This window comes from Cervus canadensis, chromosome 14, assembly GCF_019320065.1.
Source record: "Cervus canadensis isolate Bull #8, Minnesota chromosome 14, ASM1932006v1, whole genome shotgun sequence".
NCBI lineage: Eukaryota > Metazoa > Chordata > Mammalia > Artiodactyla > Cervidae > Cervus > Cervus canadensis.
In genome coordinates, this window is record NC_057399.1 from 13868435 (window position 1) to 13892229 (window position 23795).

General features: G+C 41.5%; 1 protein-coding gene across 5 annotated transcripts in view; it reads right to left on the bottom strand.

Moving 5' to 3' along the window:
• The window catches only part of UNC13B (unc-13 homolog B), a 203353-nt gene that overhangs the window by 65436 nt on the left and 114122 nt on the right, over positions 1 to 23795 (bottom strand). For all 5 annotated transcript variants that reach the window (XM_043486619.1, XM_043486623.1, XM_043486622.1 and 2 more), the window contains 2 exons: positions 22638 to 22952; positions 20338 to 20428 (listed from right to left, as the gene is read on the bottom strand). In XM_043486619.1, the coding sequence (XP_043342554.1) occupies positions 20338 to 20428; positions 22638 to 22952 (406 nt within the window). The remainder of the gene's footprint in view (positions 1 to 20337; positions 20429 to 22637; positions 22953 to 23795) is intronic.

A 23795-nucleotide genomic window follows, 5' to 3' on the forward strand; every position in this document is an offset into this window, starting at 1 on the left:
AGATAAGCTCTAGGTTTTTTTGTTTGGTTGCTTTTCGGTTTTGGTTTCCTATGTATATAATCTGCTGTCTGCATTTGGCAAAGCTGCAGAATAAGCAAAGTCCCAAGGGCAGTTAACATCAAACAACACCACGTTCTCAAAGTAGGTACCTAGTCTAGTTCTTCCTCAACAGCCACAGCCAAAGAACCGACCAGAAAACAAGAACTCCCTGAGGCTGTGCCAAGGCAGTGATTACACAGAAGCGGAGAAACAGGGTGGGCTGAGGAACGCCCCCTATACTGCAGAAGTCAGGACCACAGATTGTTCTGGAATCCAGAATCAGGAACTAACGAACCTAAATCAGGAACTAACTAACCTAAAGTGGAAAAGACCCTGATGCTGGGAAAGACTGAAGGCAGGAGGAGAAGGGGGCGACAGAGGATGAGATGGTTGGATGGCATCACTGACTCAATGGACATGAGTTTGAGCAAGTTCCGGGAGATGGTGAAGGACAGGGAAGCCTGGCGCGCTGCAGTCTATGGGGTCGCAAAGAGTCGGACATGACTGAGAGACTGAAGAATAAACCTAAAGTAACATCATGTTGATCTAACGTGCATAAGGCTCAGGACCCTGGTCTCATGTCCCAAACCCCCTGGACCTCCGCCGGCGGCCGCACCTCCCTGAGAGACTTGCTAGTCAGGTGGTTCTCACATGGCTTTAATTCCAAATAATTCAACAATTCTAGTGGAATTATCAAGAAATTCCAGTTAAATTTCATCAGGAAATTATTCTTATCTTCAAAGAGCACTCAGGTTGTTCACTGCAACACAATGCCAAGCATAATCCAGGGACCCTTGAAGCCCTGGAGTATCAGTGACAAAAACGTGAAACACATGATACCTCTTTCTACTCTGCAACCACAGGACAGGAAAAACACTGTTTGAGCCCAGAGAACCTCAGAATTCTTCTCAAAATAGTACTCCAGTCAGCCCAGTAACAATCCAGTGAAGCCACTCCTATTCTACCTCCTCTGAGCCTAATCTAATAAAATAATCCCCCTCCTCCTCAGGCTAACAGCAGGTGGGCAGACTGGATTCACCCATCACGCCCAAACCAGGCTTTCAAACCTTCCTACTTCTGCTGCCCTGCACCATTCCTCATGACTGTGCACAACAAAATGAGGCCCTGCTGGCCAGGAAGCAGGCAGTCTACGGGGGCCACCTTGGAATCTGTCATTACAGAACAGCAGCCCTGTACGGCAGATAAAACAAGCTTTTAAATTAAGAGTGATTTCCTCGGCTTATCCAAGATCCTGAGGAGAAAGCGTTGAAGCCAGAGCCAACATTTGCCTCCCTACTGCCTTCTTCCAATAATACTGCTTCCCCCTCAACCAAGGAAAAAAATTTAGATTTCCAGAGACACTACACAACCCATTTCTTAACCATCCACCTCATTATGCAGCCAACACTGAAGCAAAGCAAATACCTCCTAACCCAGTTGAGAGCTGGCTGGATGACAGAAGAGATAAGGGCTGACAGTGCAACCATAACCACATCTAAATACAGAAAGGAAAAAAAAACCTTGAAAACTGTCAAATTTCAGTGGAAGTCATGGCAAATTTACTGTGGAGCTCCTCATATGTCAGCCAGGAGAAAGAGGTAAAGGGTTTATTAACACAAGAAATATAGGGAAGACTAATGAAATTGGAATTCCCTCCCCCAGATCTGTAGCCACTCCTAAAGAGGTCAGAGCAGTGGCTGTCGTGACCAGATTTGGGTCTGAGCTTCCTACACTCAAGAGAATATCAAACTCTCAAGACTGAGAAAGACCCTCAGAGGTAGGACACCACCCATAGAACCTACCTCATCCCAGCACATCCACCAGGGGCTAGGACCTCCAGAGCCTGTAACTGAGGTTGATGTGTCCATCTTGTCCATATGCCTATGCAAACACATTCAGCTCATCTTCTAAGCAGTTTGAGTTTTCCAGAAAAACAAAGGCTCAGACAAGAGAAAATGTGTTTAGGACATGAGGTGTAACAAATCTGCTATCTCTAGTTCTAGTCTTCATGAGAGCGCTCATGTGGCTCTGTCCATAAACTACTTTTGTATCTTTCCTCCTTCTCAAGGTTCAGCAAAAGAAACAAGGGGCATAAGCGGGACAGTGGTAAACAGCGGTCACTGTAAACTCAGTAAAAAAGCATGCTCCTTTTGTCACCATTCAACAGAGCCCAGAGAGCGCCAGACATCATGTGACCAAAGGACCATCAGACCTCCTCAATGAACGAGTCTTTCGTGTGCCCAGTTGCTCAGCTGTGTCTGACTCTTTGCAATCCTTTGGACTGCAGCCCACCAGGCTCCTCTGTTCATGAGATCCTCCAGGCAAGAATACTGGAATGGGTTGCCATTTTCTCCTCCAGGGGATCTTCCCGACCCAGGGACCAAATCCACATCTCCTGTGTCTACTGCATTGGCAGGCAGACTCTTTACCATTGAGCCACCTGGGAAGCCCCTTTTGGGATAGACAAAATTTGTTTCCTGAGCCATGGGAGCAAACTGCAGCCCCCTTGTCACCGTGGATCTCTTTCTTGGGAATCCTGGGCAGGCCGAAAAGGATAGGAGTGCCTTGGGAGGTAAGAGCTAGTACAAGCATCCACCTTAGCTGGGCAGCTTTCTCAAAGCAGGGCTGTTCAAGAACCAGCTGGACAGAATTAGGAAAACAGATTGGGTTAAGAAGGAAAATGCATTTATCCCGAAGCTGTGAAATGCTCTGAACAGACATTCTCAAGGTCTGGTTCCCAATTTAAATCTTTGCAGGGATCTTCGCCTAGAGACAGATGAGTCAAGATGGAAATTCAACATGAGACACTGACACTCACGCAGAGTGGTGGGAAGGTTCAGAGCTGCAGGAGCTCTAAAGGGGAACCAAATGGGTGGGTTAGTCAGAGGACCACCTGGTGCACAAAACTCGTCTTCAGCTAACGCATCTGAGAGCTGTCGCACAAAGACGAGGACAGGCTCACCAATCGCAGCTCTCTCCTCTCACACAGACCAATCCACGTCTCCTTGGGGCTCAGAAGCAAAGGAGGTGCCTGCTCCAAACCCAGCCTGCCTTTTCAGATGTCACTCCCAGAGAGTGGCTGGGTCAGAACCAACACGTGCCCGCCTTTTCTTCCAGTGTTAACAATCACATCCACAGGGTGCAAAGGATAGGCTGACCCAAGCCTGACTTATGCAGGAATAAGCTCTTGATGCTTCTTTCTCTACCACTAAGTAAAGCCAGGAGCAACACGAAGAGGCTGGTATATGGTCAGACAACCCGGATCTGTTTCATGAGGAAAACACTTTGTTCTGGTGGCAAAGTCTCTTTTTCCCCTGTCCTCTATAAACTCCTCAGAAATTACATGCAGCAGAGAATGATGGGTGACGGGAGGTGGTTCTCCTTCTTCCCACAGGAACATGCGCCCTAGAGGAGGGAGCAGCCTGGCAGAGGCACACTCACTTTACTGATGTGCAAAGACACAGCTGCCGCACAGTCTAAATCAGACTTGACAAGCTGCAAGGCAGGCCTAAGGAGTCACAAACTGCTGACAGTTCTATAATCAGGTCAAGCCCTGATTAGCAAAATTTTAAAGAGCTGATAAACTCTTCAGGACTGCCCAGCTAAACAGGTTTCCAGTCTAGACTTCCAAAGCGTGTGGTCCTATTTTCACTCCGGGAACTAATGATCAAAAATATACACAGCAAAGCTGTGTACATGTCTACCACCCTCTTAAATAAACTTAGTAAAAATCACAGTTCCCAGATGAGGGCTCCTTAGGATTAAGGTTGGTGCTGACCTATATATCTGATTATATATTTCTTGGTCCAGTCCACAAAGTGAACTGGTCCTGCCTTAGTCTCTGTACCCCAAAGGAGCCAAGGGTCCATATGCTGAGAATTCTCTAGTGGGAACCCAAAATTTGAAATGTCAGGGGGAAGTAAATCTCTAGCACTATGTTCTGACTGGCTAATATTGATCAAATATCCCCTTCAGTTCTTTGCGGCTTGTTCTGAGATCTACCTGAGTGAATCCAATTCTAGAAAATTCTCTTGGTGTAGGCTCCAAGCTCTTCAGAATATGGCCCTGGCCAACAAACAAATCTCAAGTGTCTTGGGCCTCAATGAAGGGACTCCCAAAAAAGGAGGGGTTTTCCCTGTATGATTTTCTATATATTTAAATATATTTGGTTTGAGGCACTGAGCTATAGGAAACTAGCTAATGTTCAAAGAAGGAAGAGAAAACTTAAGGGATACCTATACTATTAGCTGGGGATCTCTGACAGATTACTAGGGATGCCTGGGGGAGAAAGGGCTTCCCCGGTGGCTCAGACAGTAAACAATCTGCCTGCAAGTTAGGAGAGCCAGGTTTGGTCCCTGGGTCAGAAAGACCCCCTAGAGAAGGGGGGTGGTGGTCCCCACTCTTCTTGCCTGGAGAATTCCATGAACGGAGGAGGCTGGTGGGCTACAGTCCATGGGGTCACAAAGAGTTGGACACGACTGAGTGATTAACACAAACACACACACACACACACACACACACACACACACACACACACAGAAGAAAGGGAAGTACTCAACGAGGTAAAGCAGAAGAGAGAAAGCACTGGATTTAACCAGAAAGCAGGGAATGCCCAAGGGGAACCCTGGTGGTGCAGGCATTGGAACCTATGCTGACAGCTCACCCATAGAAATCACACCCCGAAACAACCTCTCTGCTCAGACACAAAATCTTTAGGATCCCTATATTCTAATTCTCTATCCAATGACAGAATCTCTTTGCAAAATCCTTTATCCCCCTATCTTAAGTCACAAAGTCTAATCAATTTTACCTTCCTACCTATAAAGTTGTCCCTTTTTCTACAACCCATAGTCTATGCATCATTATCTCTCATTCAAGTTGCTTTAAAATATCCATCCTCCCTAGTCTCTCTTCCTCCAGAGTCACCTCCCTTTCACCCCTCCTTACTCCTAATCCATTCCTGACAATTTGCTAGAGGGATAGCTCTAAAATGTAGATAGATTTTTGTCGCTCATTTTCTTAATATCGTTCTGTGACTGCTCTCAGGAAAAAGTCCATGCTCACTCCTTGGCATATTATCAAAGTTCTTTCTTGACCTGTCCGTGTCTAGAGGAATCTAAAGTATCCCAATTCCCTAAGTTTGGCTAAACCAAACTCCTTACACTCACTGAATGTGCCATCCCGTCCTTTGTTCTTTCCATACGACACTGTCTAGAGTGCTATCTGAGAGTAAAAACCAGTATGCTGAGGATGCTAAAAACCTTACAAGCGCTTGTCAGAAAACAAGACTTGGAGCCCAAACAGCAAAAACCACTTTGGGGTCTTGTTATGGGTTGAACTGTGTTTTTCAAAATCCACGTGTTGAAGTCCTCATCCTCAGTACCTCAGCGTGCCACCTTGTTTGGAGACAGCATCTTTAGAGATGTAATCAAGTTAAAGTAAGGTCATTAAGGTGAGCTCTATCCAACATGACTGGTCTCTTTATAAAAAAGGAGTCTGGACATAAAGACATACATAAAGAAAAATCAGCATGAAGAGACACAGGGAGAAGACAACTACCTACAGACTAAGAAAAAGACTGGAATAGATCCTTCCCTTACAGTGCTCAGAAAGCGCTAACCCGCGTTACACCTTGATTTTGGACTTCCAGCCTCCAGAACTGTGAGACAATAAATTTCTGTTGTATAAGCCACCCAGTATGTGATCCTTTGTTATGGCAGCCCTAACAGACTAGTACAGTATCTTTGAACATTAGGGGTCGCCAAGAGTCAGACACGACTGAGCGACTGAACTGAACTGAATACAATTTCACCAAAATAAATAATAGAATGAATACTTACTAGGTACCTGGGTACAATACCAGGCATGATGAAAAGATATAATCCTTGCCCTTAGGGAGTCCATAACCTAACACAGGAAATGTTATGATACATAGCCCCGCTACACATACCCATATTCTGAGGAGTGTTAGCGCTTGTGCTTGGAAGACTGATAGTGCCATTTACTGATAAAGCACATACATGAAAGGAGGTTGAGGAGAAAGAAAAAACAATGCGTACAGTTTGAACATACTGCATCAGGTGCCTATGAAATTTCTGGTGACAATATCACAGGCACCTTGTCATGAGTCTGGAGTTCATGAAAGCGGACTGAAGTAGATAAAGAAATCTGGCATTTGTTAGTGCATGGGTGAGATTATCTAGAGAAGAGCATGAGATGGAAAACAGAACCCTGGAAATCACCAAGTTTTAAGGGGCAAGCAGAGAAAAATAAATGCTGAAAGGGAAACAAAGATGGAGCTGTCAGAAATAAGAAAAGGACTTCAAGGGACAGATATGGCAAAAGCCAAGAAGAGCATTCTGGGTAGAAACCAGTCAACAGCTTTTGTCTCACCTGTCATAAGAAATGCTCTAGGGTGTTGATTCTCATCTAGAATGCCCTTCCTAATTTGTCATCTTTGGCTATTTATGTCTGAATGTCCTTAGGTGTGGACCAAATAAACACATTTCCCTAGCATGCCTGAAGATGACAACCAACAAAGGGAAGCAGACACCCACAGAACTGGCAAAGATTATTTGCCACAACTCACCTCTTCCCTTTGGCTTGAAGATGTCTTATTTTATACATTATGACTGTATTTCAGGATATGCCTGCTTTGGAATGGTGGTAAATCTCAGCTGCATTGTTTATGGAAAGAACACAGCTTGCCATTTACAAGGAGTCATGGATCTCCTTAATGACTTGCTTAAGGAAGCAAATTATCCCTTGGTTTCTATCTTTCTAAGCTCATTATTTTATTTCTTGGCTATTTCTTGATATTTAATAACAATTGTTGATTTAGCCCCCTCTGGGAATTTCTCTGACAAGACTTCTCTGACCAACTTAACTCAAAGGGATTACTCCTTATTATATAGTCTTACGGCAATTATTTTGTTATAAACCGTTTCATTCCTTTCGAAATAATTACCTATGATCTTGCAATACCACTTCATACTTTTAAGCAATCTTCCCACAAAACTTTGCTGAGTGCCTAAATAATCAAAAGTTATAAGGATAATTCATTCCTGACCTCAAGTACGATCTAGGAAAGGAGTTAAGCCTCCATATGTACAAGGAAAATGCTGGTAGAAAGCAGAAGTAATAAGAAAATAAGTGGCCAGGAATAGGATCTCTGAATCTCTGAACTCTTTTTTTTTTTTTTTTTAAACCTATATATACTAGGCCCTCAAGGCATATTAAACAGAGAAGAGACTCCAGGTGAATACTGGAGTGGGTAGCCACTGCCTCCTCCAGGGTATCTTCCCAACCCAAGGATCGAACCCAGGTCTCCTGCACTGTAGGCAGATTTTTATTGTCTGAGCCACCAGCGAAGCCCACTCCACATGGAAATTCACTCAATTCCTAAGACTGCTGACTCAAACTCTTGCAAGGCCTTCTAACTTATATCAGGCTGCGCCATAAAGACATCGTGAATAGAAGAACAATTCCAACGACAGGTCAAGCAATCTGCAACTTGACCCTTTGCTCCTGGGTCCATATCCTTGACTAGACATCTGAATTTCTACCTGTGTAGGAGGAAGTACTAAAAAAAAAAAAAATCAAAGGCCCAAATCAGTTTTCTTCACCTGCCTTTTCATGCCCCAATTTATTTCCAACTGAAGAGCTCCTGCCTCCAGCATTACAATTGGAGTGTCTATTCTTTGGGCCTAGACTGAGAGGGCAGCCTTTGGCAATGTCTAAAGGTTAATGTGAGGGACTAATGTGTATCATAAAAGACACAGGTGAAATGTATGAGAATTTGTAAGAGTAAATATTTCCATTTTTCACAGTGTTGGTTTGGATGAGAATCAGGGAAGGCTCCGTGAAAGAGGCAAAACTGAAGAGAAGAAAAGGCATTCAAGGCAGAGGATATAGAATAAGCAAAGATGTGAAAAGGACAAAAAGGAAGGTGTGATGTTGGAAAGGAAGGAAAAGTAACATATACTAAATGTTAACAACATGCCAGTTCCTACCCTACATGTGTTATCTTATTTAACCCATATTTATTCATGGAGGCAAATAATAGCCAATTCAGAAATGAGAAAACTAAGTTTATAAGAGACTGGGCAACTTGCCTAAGGTTACATAGTTGCTAAGTGGTGGAGCCATACTTCAAAATTCAGGATCTTGCTGATTCTAAGGCTCAATTTCTTCCAACTGTATATGTCCTCTGGATTAACAAAGGTTAGAAAAGTAGGTTGGACCAATTCATGGTGGCCATGGATGTCAAGCTAAAAAGTTGAGATTATACTTTAACTATCAACGGAAAGAAAAACCAATGCTTCTTAAGAAAAAAAAATTTCATTCATTCATTCACTCGTTCACTCAGTCACATATCTGTTAAGACTTGCTGGATGCCAGACATCAGGGATATAAAGTTTAAAAGACAGAGTCTCTATTTTGTATTTTCATGCTCTTTTCACCTAGCTTTTATTTAAATTTTTTATTGAATTGTAACATACATGCTGAAAAGTATACCAATGTAAACAGAATTCAGATCAAGGACAGAACATCATCAGAATTTCAGAAGCCCCACTGCACTTGTAGCTAGTTACTACCTACCCTCTTACACAAAAATAATCACCATCCTGAAATCTGACACCACAGATTACTTTTGCCTGTTTCTGAATTTAATACAAAAGGAGTCACATAGTAGACAGACACTCTTTTAAGAAATACATAATCTTGAGGTCAAATGCTCACACAATTCCAGGACAGTATGATAAACATCAAAATTGACTATATATAAAATGCTACAGAAAGAGAGAAAAATGAGTGTCTAATTCTAACTGGGGACTTTCAGGAAGGCTTCAAAGGATGTGACATTTAAGTCGAACCCTAAGCACAAGCGGTAGCCATGACTAGTGCTCTTTTTCAGAAAGATAAGTCTGGTAGTGGAATACACAACAGATTCCAAGAAAAATAAATAACAGCAAGAAAACAACTGGAAGACTAATACCATAGTCTGAGCAGTAAAGAGAACCTGAATGCAGAGAGGAACAGAGAGTAGACTGATAAAAGATATCACAGAGAGAAAAAGAGCAAGATCTGGCAAATGATCTAATGTGGGAGGTAAGAGAGAAGGAAGAATGACACCGTAATTTTGAGTGGGTGAACTAGCAAAATGATGGTGATGTTAATACAAACAGAGAACAAAGGAAGAGGAACGGGCCCAAAACGGAAGCTTCAAACATTAAGAAATCGTGCTGACAACAGCAGTAGATAACTAGACATGAAGGATAGAACCTAAGGAAAAAAGGGAGGTGAGAGGTATATACTCGGGAATCATCTGCTTGAAAGGCTTGCTGGGAGTCCACTGGCTGCCTAGCACGGAAGCCAGCATCCAGCACAGTACTGGCCAGTTCACAGTACTGAGCAGTTCAATTAGTGTCTATCAACTAATGACTGGATGAGAGGCTGAGGAGATGCAGATTTGAGATTAAAAGATGCCTGAGGAGGACAGTGCAGAAAGAAGAGCCAAGAGACAGACAGGAAAGGAGGCAAGCAAGGTCAGAAAGAACTAGAAGAACCCAAGAAAATAGGAAGCTACAAGTAAGGGGTTTCAAAAGTTACTATGGAATGCACAAAGTAGAGACTGAAGTATCTGGCCAAAAAAATGTTTAAATATTTAACTTAATGACTGATATTTCTATCTACTCTCTGGCCTACAAGCTCCTAATAATAAGGAAACGCTGGGAACTTCTCTGATGGTTTAGTGGTTGAGAATCCACATGCTGCCGGGCAACTAAAGCCCACATGCTCCAACCACTGAGCCTGTGTGCTGCAACGGAAGACCCAGAGCAGCCAAACATTTTAATTCTTTTAAAAAGAAAATATCTTACAAATAGCCCCAACAGTACCCAGCTGTACCCACTTATTATCTGGCTTGATTTTTTAAAATGGAATAACTATATTAGCTGCTTCCTTTTAAATAACTTTTGCAGAAGAATTCTCTCTTACAGGGCAAGAATTCCTTCCCAGACAGGATCAAATGCTCCCAATCGCTGGATAGTCCCATAAGCAGCAAGAGTCAGAGAAAGCAGGAGAAAGCAAGAAGGGCTGCTCTGTTACTTATTCCATACACATTTACAAAGTACTTCTCTTTGTTGACACTATGTCCAGAAAATACCACCAGCAGGAGCGAAGGCCTGCTGCCAGAACCTGACACCCTCCTCTGACTCTAGGTGGGCTAATGATATGACAGCATTCCTCAGAAATGTTCTAACATACTCCTCAGAAACCGGAGCCAAACTCCACCCTTTGAAACAAGGAGTTCCAAATCCCAGTCCCAGATGTGATGTCTTATAATTCTCAAGGTTCAGTCACAGCTTAGGATGAAATCTAAGGTTTCCAGAACAATCACTGATAACCACCCAGATCCAGGACACAAATGGGTCCAGAACATTTCAGAGAAATGTTAAGCATTTCCCGAGACAAGTACAGAAAAACAGCTCTTGGAAAGTGTTTCCACAGTGCCCAGGGTAGCCTTTGGCCTGCTCTCCCAGGCTCCTCAGGGTAAAGCACTCCACAGATGTTTTTCCTTGCAGGTCCCAGAGAAGCACCATATATAGACAGCCTCATCTGAGAGATCCGCATAGCAAATTATCCCAGGAACACCACGCCATCTGTAGTCTAGAGCCCTGTAAGAGCCTGAAATCCTCGGGACTGGCTCCATGCCACTTCAACCATCGGAAGCAGCTTCACCGGGTTCCCATTTGGCAGCAAAGCCTCTGGCTGTGCTCCCCAACACCTCTGGTGGGTCGCTTAAGGCCTAGGCTAGGGAGGTCACGAGAAAGCCCTGACAACACTTCAGTAATCAGAACCCCACTGATGACCTAGGCAATTGTGTATAAAGCTCTGCCCTCAAAAATGCATTTTTCTATGATCTCACCAAAACTGTGAGAGGGGACAGTTATTATTCCTAATTTTACAGCTAAGGAAACTAAGAAATAGGAAGTACTTTGTTCAAATTCTCTCAGATTTTGAGACTAAGCTACTGCAAGGACCCAGCTCTTTGTATTTCCAGCTGAGTCCTAAGTTTTATTAGTAATAGGGATAAGAGTAAACAAATACAAAAGGCATGGGTGTTATGCATGGGTCTGCCGAGAGAGCGTATTTCCCACCAGCTAGACCATGGGAAATAAGAGACTCTCAGGTGAGAAACACTGATGCTTCTGAGCGTCTTCTTCCGCCTTCTGCCTAAGTTTTCGTCTGCTAGGGCTGCCATGACATACTACTACAGACTGGGTGGCTTAAGGAACCGAAATTAATTCTTACAGTTCTGGAGGCTAGGGGTCCAAGATCAAGGTGTCAGCAAGGCTGGTTCCTTCTGAGGACTCTCTCCTTGGCTTACGTAGATGGCCATCTTCTGTCTGTCTTCACAAGACCTTCCTTCCACGTATGTGTGTGTCCTAATCTCTGCTTACAAGGATACCAGTCAGATTTCAGTAGGGCCCAGCCAAAGTACTCAGTTTATTGTAATTCCTCTTCAAAGGCCCTATCACTAAATACAATCACATTCTAAGAAGCTGGGTATTACAACTTCAACATAGGAACCAGGGAGTGGAGGGTAATTCAGCCCATAACAGGTAGAAAAAGTAAAAGCAGAGCTTTTAGGAATTTAAAATTAAAATTCACCAGGAATTTAAAAGGCAAGGGAATAAAGGCTACAATCTAGAACCAAAATCCAAGCACCCTGGTGTTTTCCTTTCCTATGTCGAGAGTCTTTGGACTAGAGCAGAAGCAACATTCTAACTGTCGGCTTTAGAGGAAAATAATTAATCTCAGCTTTCATCCCTGCTCTGGCCTGCTGCCTACCTGACATGGAGTACATGAGAAAAAGGACCATTTGAGTCCTTTCTGGATATTTCTGCTCAGTTCAGTGCAGATGGGAGTAGAAGAGGTAGAGGGCTTTTCTCTATGTATAAAAGAATACATAACAGCTTAATTTCTTAAGGATGTCATTACTATTACCCACTCAGCTTCATCTCCGGAACTTCCCTCTGCCTAGTTTTTACCAAAGCAGTTAAATTACAAAGACTGAGCTAGATTTGTATATTAAAAGGACAAAACAGGAGGTGCTGAGACTATCAGGCTGTAGCAAGACCTGGCAGCTCAAGGGCATGCTTTTATTACTAACCAACTGGGCAAGTTTCTTCCACACCCTGTAAAAGCAAACAACATCTTACTGCTTCAGAGGCTCTGGTGATAATGCCAATTTCCTCACAGACATTTAAGAAGTGAGCAGAGAGAAAATTTAGAAAAGGGAGACTGAAGAGACATCAGAGAAGATGAACACTGGAGATGGTTTCTTAGATGTAAAAACAAGAAGGAGTGTGGAGGCATGTCAAATACTGCAGTGAGTCCAAAAAGATAAAGACTTGAAAACAACCACAGGATACGGTAGCAATGGACCTTCACAAACACAGTTTTAATGAACCGACAACGAAATTATCTGGGAAAAACTTTCCTCAAGTGTATGCCTTGGAAAATAATTCCTACAGGATGCTTTTCCAAATCAGTTTCACAGTTTAAAAAGTTTAATGCTCTGCATTTTCCCCCTCTTGAAGAATCACAACAAACCTAAATATATTCAAGTTTCTGAGAAGTCCTGTGATAAAGCCATCTGTTTATGTTACACTCTATTGGAACTCAGTGTTTTCCAAATGTCTTTGACCATAAAACTCTTTATCACATGATAATCTACTAACATTTCTAGAAAATGGAGTCCTATGAAACATACTTTGGAAAACAGGGTTCTAAGATGACAGTGGTAGATACTAGTATTAAGAAGGCTCTGGAGTTAAATAGGTCTAGATTCAAATCTGGTTCTAACTCTTACCACACAGGAGATCCTGCACAAGTTTCTTTCTAAACCTCGGTTTCTTAATCTACAAAACAGGCCTAATAACATAAGCCTAATTCATAGAATTATTATAGGGATTCACTTGGATAATGCCTGTAAAGCACTTAAAATAAGTCTTCAATAATGATCACTATGATAATGGTAAGGACAAGGACTATGGAAAGTCATTGAAATTAGAAGGAAAACTGTGATGTACACACTAAAGTTTTCAATGACTGAATGGGGAGTTATGCAAGAGTTGAGGTCTAATTTCAACAGGGAAGGCAGGTGTGAGAATGGCTTATGCAAGGATCTAGCAATGGCCTTGAAGTGGCAGAGAAAGCCAGAGAAAACCAAACCTCATTCCTGATCCGGTAATGCCTGGGGCATTTTCAAAAAGGCATAGTCTCCACACAAAATGGCTTTAATGAACTGTCAGGTTTAAGCCAGTAAAGAATGTATCCGTCTCAGATATCAGGTAAGGACTCTACAGTTCTCCAAAGGACAGACAGAGCCTGGAGGGCTCACGTCTAAGAGAGGTCTCTCTAATTTGTGAAGTGGTAGCAGGGCCTGTTCTTAGTAGGGCTTACAAGTTTGAAGTGCGCGCTAAAAGTTGAGGTTTACTACAGGATTTGCGTTGCAACATTGTGGGAGTAGCACAATACCATCTAACTGAGATCCATCAACAGAGAAGAGAGTACACAAACTGTAATATATCCACAGAAAACAATACTATGCAGCTATTTTTAAAATGCAGTAGCTCTTTATGATAGGGGAAAATCTTCAAGACGCAACAGTAAATGAATAAAAAGTGAAGGACAATGTGTGCAATACACACAGATGCAAGCTTATAAACGCAGTTTACCTCCAGACTGATTCATAAGACGCAGGTAACAAAGAGATGGGGGAGATGGGAACGAGAGGCCTGGAAGTCTGAAGCAGGAGGAAAACTTTACATTATACGTATCCTTTTCATATAACTTTACATTTTTATATTTATTACTTATTCAAGCCATTTCTTTAGTTTTTTTGTTTTATTTTTTTTAGTGTTACAATAGAAATTGTTAGGGAGAAAGCTAAGAGATTTTGAGAAAAAGGAAGGATAACTGTGGTCTCCAAGAGGGCAAAAAGCTGAGGTAATAAAAAGTTAAGATAGGCAGACATGACCAGAGCAAAATCCCCGGAGTTTAAAATTACAGAAAAAGTGCTTTCCTTGTGCAACTAAGCCTAAGACATAGGGCCCTCAAAGGCCCTCCCTGGACCCTCACTATCTTCTGAAGAGGAGTTAATTTTTTAGAGCTTCACAGCAGCCCAAGGTGCATGTCTCTCTGCTGGGGAGAGAGTCACAGTCAGAAGAGATCTTTGCAGGAGACAGTCAGTTTGTTCTGTCTTCATGATCTTTCTTGAGAAAATGTTGATTCCCTCAAGCTAACTAGCTGCAATCTCGGACCTCCTGGGATGGCTCCATTTAAACACGAGCCTTCTTATCTATTGCTCAGTTCCATCTCTGCTACTGACTCCCCTCCATCAGCTTTCTTTAGCAACCTAAGAACTTCTGTCAAGTCGTCTTCATGGCCTACCTCCATGCCATCTCCTTCAATGTCCCTTCCACCTGGAACACCCACCCACCTGCTGCCACCGCAGTCTCTGTTTCTAGAGCTAAAAAGTCTCACCTCCTCCCCCAGATTTTTCTGCAGCTAAGCCAAATAAGGTACAGAATCACATCCATTCCACCCACACTACCAACATTACTGCCTCAACAGCATTAGCAATGTCAAACATTCATTAAATACATATGGCCAGGTACTCAGCCAGCCCAGATACAGAGATGACCTATATGACCTCTTCCCTTAAGTTGCTGACAGTCTTACAGGAACGGCATAAGGGTAGCTCGGTCCATATGGCAGCTACTCAAAGTCTATTAAATGCACTATCAGCTAAAGAAGTGTAAAAGATCTATAAACTTATGGGACATACTCAAATCACAAGTAATCAAAAAATGCAAATTAAAACAATGAGATACCATTCTTCTTCTGCCAAATTGACTAAAAATTTCTAAAGCAATAATACTCAATCTTGGTGCAAGACATTCAATTACTGAAAGTATAAATCGGAAAAACTTTTCTGAAAACACAGGTAGAAGTTTATCACAAACCTTTAAAAGGTGTGCACTTTTAAACTCAGCAATTTATCTGACTACTTTGAGAAAGCTAAGTTAAATAATCAGAAATGAAAAGAAACTTATGTATAATGATACTCATCATAGCATTATTTATAACAGTAAAGAAATAAGAGGAATTGTTAAGGAATATCTACATGATGGAATACTGTAATCTACTAATAATCATTAAAATATGCTTTTTGAAAAAATATTTAATAACTCAGATTAAAGCTCACAAGACAATGCCTAAGGGAGAAAAATTCTAAAGTCACACATAGTAATATAAACTCTGTAACTTTATATTAATATATATATATATATAAATTATATAACATAGCTAACTTCAATAGTTAATATTTTGCTGTTATTGGCTTTAGGTGCTAGGCCTTGGGAAATTTTCTTTTTAAAGAATTACGAGAAGATAAAGAAGTACAGGGAGACTTCTGTGGAAATGCTAATGGGCTTTTCTGATGACTTAAGCATCCATAAAAGACTGGCTAAACACTCTGCCAGGTTCTATATTGGGCTCCAGAACAGCAGCAATAAAAAGCATAGCCCTGGCATTCAAAGATCTTACAAGTACACAGGAGAGATGGAACAGTAAACAAGTAACTCCATTAAACGCAAATTTAGCCAAAGTAGGGTCGTCTCTCCTTATTCTGGGGCTATGTTCCAAGACCCCAGTGGATGCTTGTATGTATATATGAATGTATGTATGTATACAGATAAAGTATAACTTATAAATGAAGCACAGTAAGAGATTAACAGTAATAATTAATGATAGAACAATTACAACAATATAGTTATCTCTCAGTATCCACAGAAAATTGGTTCCAGGACCTGCCATGAATATCAAAATCCAAGGATGCTCAAGTCCCATAGTTGGCCTTTCGTATTCAAGGTTCTGCATCTGCAGATTCAACCAATCAGAGATTGCATAGATCTATAGTGTTTATTTTTAAAAACCCACATATAAATGGACCCATGCAGTTCAAATCCGTATTGTTCAAAGGTCAATTGTATACTGTAATAAAATTTATGTGAATGTGGTCTCTCTTGCTCTAAAACTGTAAAAACCTAATGCTTTCTCTAATTTTACTAAGCATTTATCACACACGATGGCCACAACTTTTGCAGTCTGAGGTGTGACAGCAAAACTAGCATGAATTTCTTTTTCCTTCTTACCAATTTCAGGGTTAGACGATTCATCCTAACTATAGATCTTAGCCACCTCAATGTATCCTTTTTTTCTTTCCTTATTTTAAATTTACTTTTTAAAAAACTTTCTGTTTTGTATTAGAGTATAGCCAGTCAACACTGCTGTGATGGTTTCAGGTGATGAAGCGGTGAAGGGACTCAGCCACACACATACAAGTGCCTATTCTGCTCCACACGCCCCTTCCATCCAGGCTGCCACGCTGAGCAGACTTCCATGTGCTGGACAGGAGGTCCTTGTTGATTATCCATTTTAAAAACAGAAGTGTGTACATGCCCATCCCAAACTCTCTAACTATCCCTCTTTCCTCTAAAAATCAAGAACTTTCAACCATTTCTCTTAAAGGAAGCACTTTACTGCTTCTCAGTGGTATGTATGAATTGCCAGACATACACACACACACTGCTTTTATATAAAAATAACTAATAAGGACCTACTGCATAGCACAGAGAACTCTATTTGGTGCTCTGTAAGGACCTGTATGGGAATGAAGTCTAGAGAACGGATATATTGGACATGTATGGCTGATTCACTGTGTTATACGGCAGAAACTAATACAACATTGCAAATCAACTGTATTCTAATAAAAAATTAATAAAAAATAAAAGAGGAAAGGTGAAAAAAATCATGAACTGCTGGCATCACTACTCTTGCGCTCTGGAGCTATTACTAAGTAAAATAAAGGTTATCTGATCACCAGGACTGCCACCTCATGACAGTCAACCTGAGAGCTGAGATGGCTACTAAGTGCTTAATGGGTGGGATACGCTGAACAAAGAGATGATTCACACCCAGAATGAGGAGGAGTGGGACAGCATGAGATTGCATCACACTACTCAGAATAGCATTCAATTTAAAACTTAAGAATTATTTCTGGAACTTTCCATTTGTTATTTTTGGACTGTGGTTAACTACAGGTAACTGAAACTGCAAAAGGCGAAACCAAGGATACAGGTGGGGGTCTACTCTATGCACAGAGTCCGGAAGTTTTATCCAAAAAACTGACACCTGACTGGATATAAAAGATGTGAATGAATAGTTAGAGACGTGGAGAAGGAGAAAGAGTACTCTGTACATGGAAACAGTAAGTACTTTGAACAAAAGATTTTATATATTGGAAATGTTGACTAAACAGAGTACAGAAAGAAGTAGCACTGGAAAGGAATATAGTCTATATCATTTCTTTTCAAATTCTTTCTGCAAAGGATCTGGTTTTTTAGTCCCAATATGTCATTACATTACTAGTAAGAGTTTAAGTTGGTGGAAGGCAGATACACTTTGGGATAGTTACTAAAGTTTCACAAATATCCCGATCTATCTATTCAAGGTATATCATTTGCTTGAAGTTATATATGATTATATAATTTGGTTAGGCCATAGAAATATGAGCAAAAGTGACATACTGTATCTTCTGGGCCAAAGAGTAATCTTCTATGTTCTCTTTCATTTTCTCTTTCATCTTTTCTTTCTCTTTACCACCAATATTGGCAATGTTCTAGAAGCTGGCTGATCACTTACCCTGGATTGCACATCAGATAACAAAGCAGAATTCCTCAACATACAGGATGATAAGAAGCATGAGCAAAGTAAACCTTTGTTGTTTTAAGACACTGATAAATGGAGAGCAATATTTATTGAAATTATAAACACATATCCTCTCGGATATATTTGAACACAAACAAAATGATGTATGTAAAAGGTTATCATTTGCAATATGATTTGTTACAGCAAATGACCCAAAACAACCAAATGAATACTGTAGTTCATTCATACAATGAAATATTATGCAACCATTTAAAAAGAAAAAAGTTCTTTTAGAGCTAATATGGAAGAAGCTACAAGTGAAAAAACAAGATACTCCCTGTGTGTATAATATACCATTTTTTTTTTTTTTTTGCTAAAGAAAAAAAGGGGGATTAGAATATAATTTATATTTACTTACACCTACATAGGGAAATTCTTTTTTTTGGGGGGGGGGGAATCTACAATAATAGGAAACTAACAAAAAATTATTATCTTAGGGCAGATAGGTGGAACTTTCAATTACTCAGAAGAAAAGTCCTTGGTGCCATACTTAACTTCTTACTGTCTTACAACCTCAACCAATGTGCCAGCAAATCTCATCTTAAGTGTAAGTGGTGTACTTCTGACTCTATCTTCAGCTGTTATCAGATCCTTCTTTAAACTCTGGCTTCCGTTCCTCCTCTTGGCCACACCTAATCAGCTTTCAGTTACATGACCTATGTTAAGAATATATTTACTACTGCTCCAATACTAAGTTGCAATCATTCTTGGTTACTCTTAAATAAACCGTGCTTTTCTCTAGACGATTCAAAGCTTTGGCAACTGTTTTTAGCTATCCTTGAGAGATTCTGTATTGCCTCTTAAAAAGCCTTAACAAACCGCTCCAATACATTCTTGCTTTTCTCATTCAGAACTCCTCTATATGGAGGTTATTTATTTTATTTTCCTTTATTATAAGAATTATAAGACCCTTACTTTTGAAAAATTAATAATAAAAAACTGATTAAAAAAAGAGAGAAATCTCTTCCTTATAGTAGTATGCCAACTAACAAATGTAGAAAGGATAATGGAAATAGAAAGTTACCATTTGGCAACCAGCGTCTGTGGTGGTAGATTCAGACAGGAGTCATACATGGATCCTTCGCCTGTACATGAGATTTGATGAGAACGAGATACTGGCATCGTCTCAGAGTACTGAACCACAGGACACTTAGGAATTGCCAAGAAAAAATGGTGCCTAACAATAGAGAAATCTAACTGATACAAACTTAACTAGGTGATTAAGGTTAACATTACAAGGGGTAGGACAGGTTGACAATATGTACTTTCTGATGCAATTCACTAAAAAGGGTACAACGTACCATTTTTGTGTAATCCCTGCCAAGGAAGTATGGCCTGAGTCTGGACAGGAGGAAACACTAGAGGGACCCAAAGTGAAGAACACAAAGTGAAAGGCCTACAGTATCTGTCAAAAGCAAGAGGAACTGTTTCAGATTAAAGGAGATTAAGAGACAAGATTACTAAATGCAACATGTTAGCCTGAGTTGTATCCTGGACCAGAGAAGAGACATTGCTGTGACAGTTGGCAAAACTTGCATGGGGTTTTGATGACAGTGTTGTCATTGTGGATTTCTTGGTTACAGTGGAGAGCAGTCTTGCCTTTTTGGAAAATACAAAAAGGAAAACATCAGGCCTCTCCCTTTCTCTCAAATGGTTCAGCAAAAAGATTAATCACTATGGATGCAGGGTGATAAAGCAAAAATAATATAAAATGTCAACAACTGAGGCACTTTGGTGAGCATGATATGGGAGTTCTTTACACTACTGTTTTGTCAATTTTTCTCTTAAGTTTGAGGTTATTTCAAAATAAATTACTTTTAAAGTGTGTTTACACAGGTAAGCATGCTTTCATTTTTGACATCTGCCAGGTATTATACTACTGACAGCCACTTGTCATCATTTAAAAACCACCTTTCTGCCTGAAGACTGACTACTGAAACACAGATAAAGACACTCCAAATTTGCAACATTGAAAATGAAAAATATATCTATTTTTACTTTTTTACATTAGTTTAGATATTAATGTGTTAATATTTTGGACCTTAAATTAGGGGAGCCCACAGAAATTTCTGAGTAAAATTTCCAGCCCTGTAAAAGTCAGCCAGTGGCACTTGAACTGGCTGGCCAAAGGAAACAACAATTGACCCTAAGAGGCCCTGAAACAGTCTCCTATCCTAAACTTGAAATAGCCTCACAGGTGATAGTAGTACCAAAAACAGCATTTAATTTTACCTTCAGGCTCTTAACCCACTAGGTCTATTTGAGTTCCATTATTTAGGGTACAAGGAAGTCAACAGCTACCTCCCCATCTCTTAAGGCTCTAGCTTACTTCTCATGCATTCCCAGAAGCACACTATAATATGACTAATCACTGGCTGCTTCTTCAGCACCATATGTCTCCCAATTTCAAAGGAAAAACTGTCCCAGCTAGAACCGGAACAACAGACTTCCTACCTCCTGCAGCTGGAGTCGAACCTTGGTAACTGCTCGGATCCAGTGCGCTCTGGCTTGGGTAAATGGTGAAGATGCAGTCTCCTCAGGAAAACTTGTAACAGAGAAAAGAATGTTCCTTAAAAATAAGCCCAGGCCACAAGATGACAGTGCTCAAGTCAAAACTGCCAAATACCTAAAATTAAAAGGTTTGTATTCATGCCTATACTTGTCTAGTGATTCAAGCCACTAAAACAGCATATCCTGAGCATCCAACATGAAAAAAATTCCTCTCTAAAATGGCAATTGCTTTTAGCTTTTCATGTGTTCCCTCTTTTTCTTTCCCTTTTTCCACTCATCTGATGAGGCAGCTCACTGGAACAGTTAGGGGTCAGGATACTAAAAGCAGCGACGAGGGCCCTAAGTCAGGGACTAACAGGGAAACGGTGCGGCAGGGTGTGGAGCAAACCTCTCCCCTGCCTCTCAGGATCACCACTCTCCCTTGGGGGTTCTGCAAAGCATCCTTGGGGCAGAATTTTGCTCCTGCAAACCCTTCCGACTCCACTAAGTATTTTGGAAGGCCTGTCAATTCCTAGTCTACATCAAAGTGCTAAGAAAAAAGGCAGAGCCCTCCTCTTGCTGTGATCTTGTTCCTTGAGCTGCCTCAGGGGCATCCCAAGTGCAAGGAACAATACATATAACAAAGGAGCTCTGAGGCAGAAACACCAGCCTATACTAAACAAATCATCACCTAGGTTTTATCTGTGGAATAGTGGTTCATTCTTGGTGATGACGCTTCTCCCCTCGCTCACTGGCCTCTATTGCCAAGGCAGTAATCAAGAAACCACCATACAGACACACAAAATATATGCTAGGCACTGATGCCACTTAAGTGCATCAGTTGTTTTAAAACATCTGTGGGCACTTCTGAAACCAGCCTGGATGTCACTTGCACAGCTAGGATCTAGGATGATGACAGGCCATGAGAGAAGGACGGGCACTCCTGCTGCTTGACCAAGAACTCTACCCAGACAATAGCATCTTTAAAGTCCAAGGTCTACAAAGAGCTATCTTTTAGTGAGTTGTCAGTCCAGTTAAAAAAAAAAAGCTGGTCCAGAACTCAGTCTCTCTGACGTCTTGTCTACTAGATGAGCCACCAGAGATGATTAAAAATCAGGAAAACAAACAGAAAACAAGTTTCTACCTTCGAGTGGTACAGAGGCATCAACTGTTTTCTAACTCTTACCATATCATCAGTGTTCACTGCTCTGATCTTCCCATGACCTTGAAATTTGAGAATTTAAGTCACACCTAGCTCTTCTCACTCTACTCCAGTGGTTTTCAATGAAGGAAAGTTTTGCTCCTCAGGAGAACTCTGGCAATAATATCTGGAGACGTGTCTGATGGTCACACCGGGAGCTGCTGCAGACATGTAGTGTGCAGAGGCCAGGGATGCCACTAAACATCCTCCGAGGCATGCAATAGCTCCCCAAACAAACGATCATCTGGCTCAGGGAATGCCCTGATGGCCTAGTGGTTAAGATTCGGTGCTTTCACTGTGGAGGCCTGCATTCAACCCCTGGTCAGGGAACCATACCACATGCTGCACAATGTAGCTAAAATGTCAAAAACAAAACAAAAAATGAAGAAAGAATTATCTGGCTAAAATGTTAATAATGCCAAGACTGAGAAACCCTGCTTTGCCCCAACCTATCAGCAACTCACTGACCAATTTAGCTCAATGATAACAATACTCAAACTCTGTACTAAGCTTCATTACGTGACTGTTAAAAGGTCAAGTTGAAAATTTTTCTTCTTCTGGGTACCAGCTGCCAGACATACTGCTAGGCCCCAGGGAGACAGAAGAGTGATTTAGATCTGGCTTCTGGATCGGTTCTTTAACTGTCTCCCAGCTTAGTCAAGGAAAAAAATAAAAAAGAAAAACAATGTTCACCCCAAAAATTTAAACATTAATAGGCTAGGAAGCCTGTTTTATTCAAAGCAGCTCCTCTGAATGAAATAATCTGCAGGGCTCAGGTCAGTTTCAGACTCAGAGGTTGTCATACGTGGGGTCAACTAGTAAGCCAAGAACTAGAGACTGTAGAAGGCCTGGTACACTGCAGCTAAAATGTTCTTCAGAGATCCTCGAAGTACTTTGGTAACTACACCAGAAATTAATGGAAGCAGTGCAGAGATAAGCCCCAGTATCCTGATCACAACCACACCCAGCTGCAGGGAAACAAACAGCAACGGCGATCTGTCAGCAGTACCACAGGGCAGGTACTGAGGAAACCATACGAGCTCCTCAGGTAGCCATGACCTACCTCTCCTGGGGGCCTCGGACCAGGTCTCTGGGTAGCACCGTATCTGGGGGTGGATGGGCCGTGGCACCGTCTTTCACCTCCTTGGGTTCACACACTGCCCCCTTCTCCTCTTCACCTGTCACCTCCAAGGCTTTCTCTTGTTCTCCAAAACCCACTTGGCCATCTCTGGAGAGGCTACCGGAGCTGTGGCGGGAATGGATGGAGTCCCTCTCCCGACGGTCATCATCTTGTTCGTGACACTGGTCCAGTCCACTTAACTGAGAGCTCCCTCCACTCACGTTACAGGAGGAGCCATACCTACTACTGCCGGTGGGGCTGTGAGGACAAGAGGAGGGCAGGTCAGTAAACAAACACAAACTAAAGGCCGGAACAAAGCAGTGGATGAATCCAGGAAACGAGGATTCTATCAGGCAAGGATCACAAACAGGAGGTTCCTGGGAAGACAGGAGCAAAGTTCACATTCTAGAAGGACTAGGCTCTATTCAGCAAAATCACAAGGAAAAACAACACAGCATGCTGGGTTCTCAGCACTTAGCCCCAACCCTGCAACTGACTTTGAAGAATTCTTTACCATAATGTGATATTTTGTAAGTAGGATTAAGAATTATTCAAATAGTCTGTTTACGCCTAAAATTCTCTACTCGAACTTCTTAAAAAAAAACCTGTCCAGTGGCTGTAATCAAAGTTTTCTAATTTTCACAAAGTAAAATGGATGGATGAACTCTACCCCTTTTTTCTGTTGCCTATTAAATTGAGAACTCTTTTTTTCCTCTCCAATTGGAAATATAAAGGTCTGTTCCTCAGAATATGCAACATGTTCCTTCAATTGTCCCTCAACCATCTGCACAAGGTAATGGAAGCCAAATAGAGGCTAGGACAAAGAAACTCCTCAGGGAGAATGGTCTCATTGACACGAATGTTACCGTGGTATCCCCGGCAGCACAGGAAGTGTCCCAGAGCCATCTATAACTGAGTTCCTCTCAGGTCATGGCTCAGTTTTGGACAAAATGGACACAGTCCAACTCCAAGATCTCAGTCAGGGCCACATTAATGCATTTTTGTTCCTGAAGAGAGATCAGCACAACCCCCTCTCTCTCAGCCATCTGAATGCCCACACCCGGAAAGGAAATTTGTTCTCCTGGTACAAGAGGTATAGAG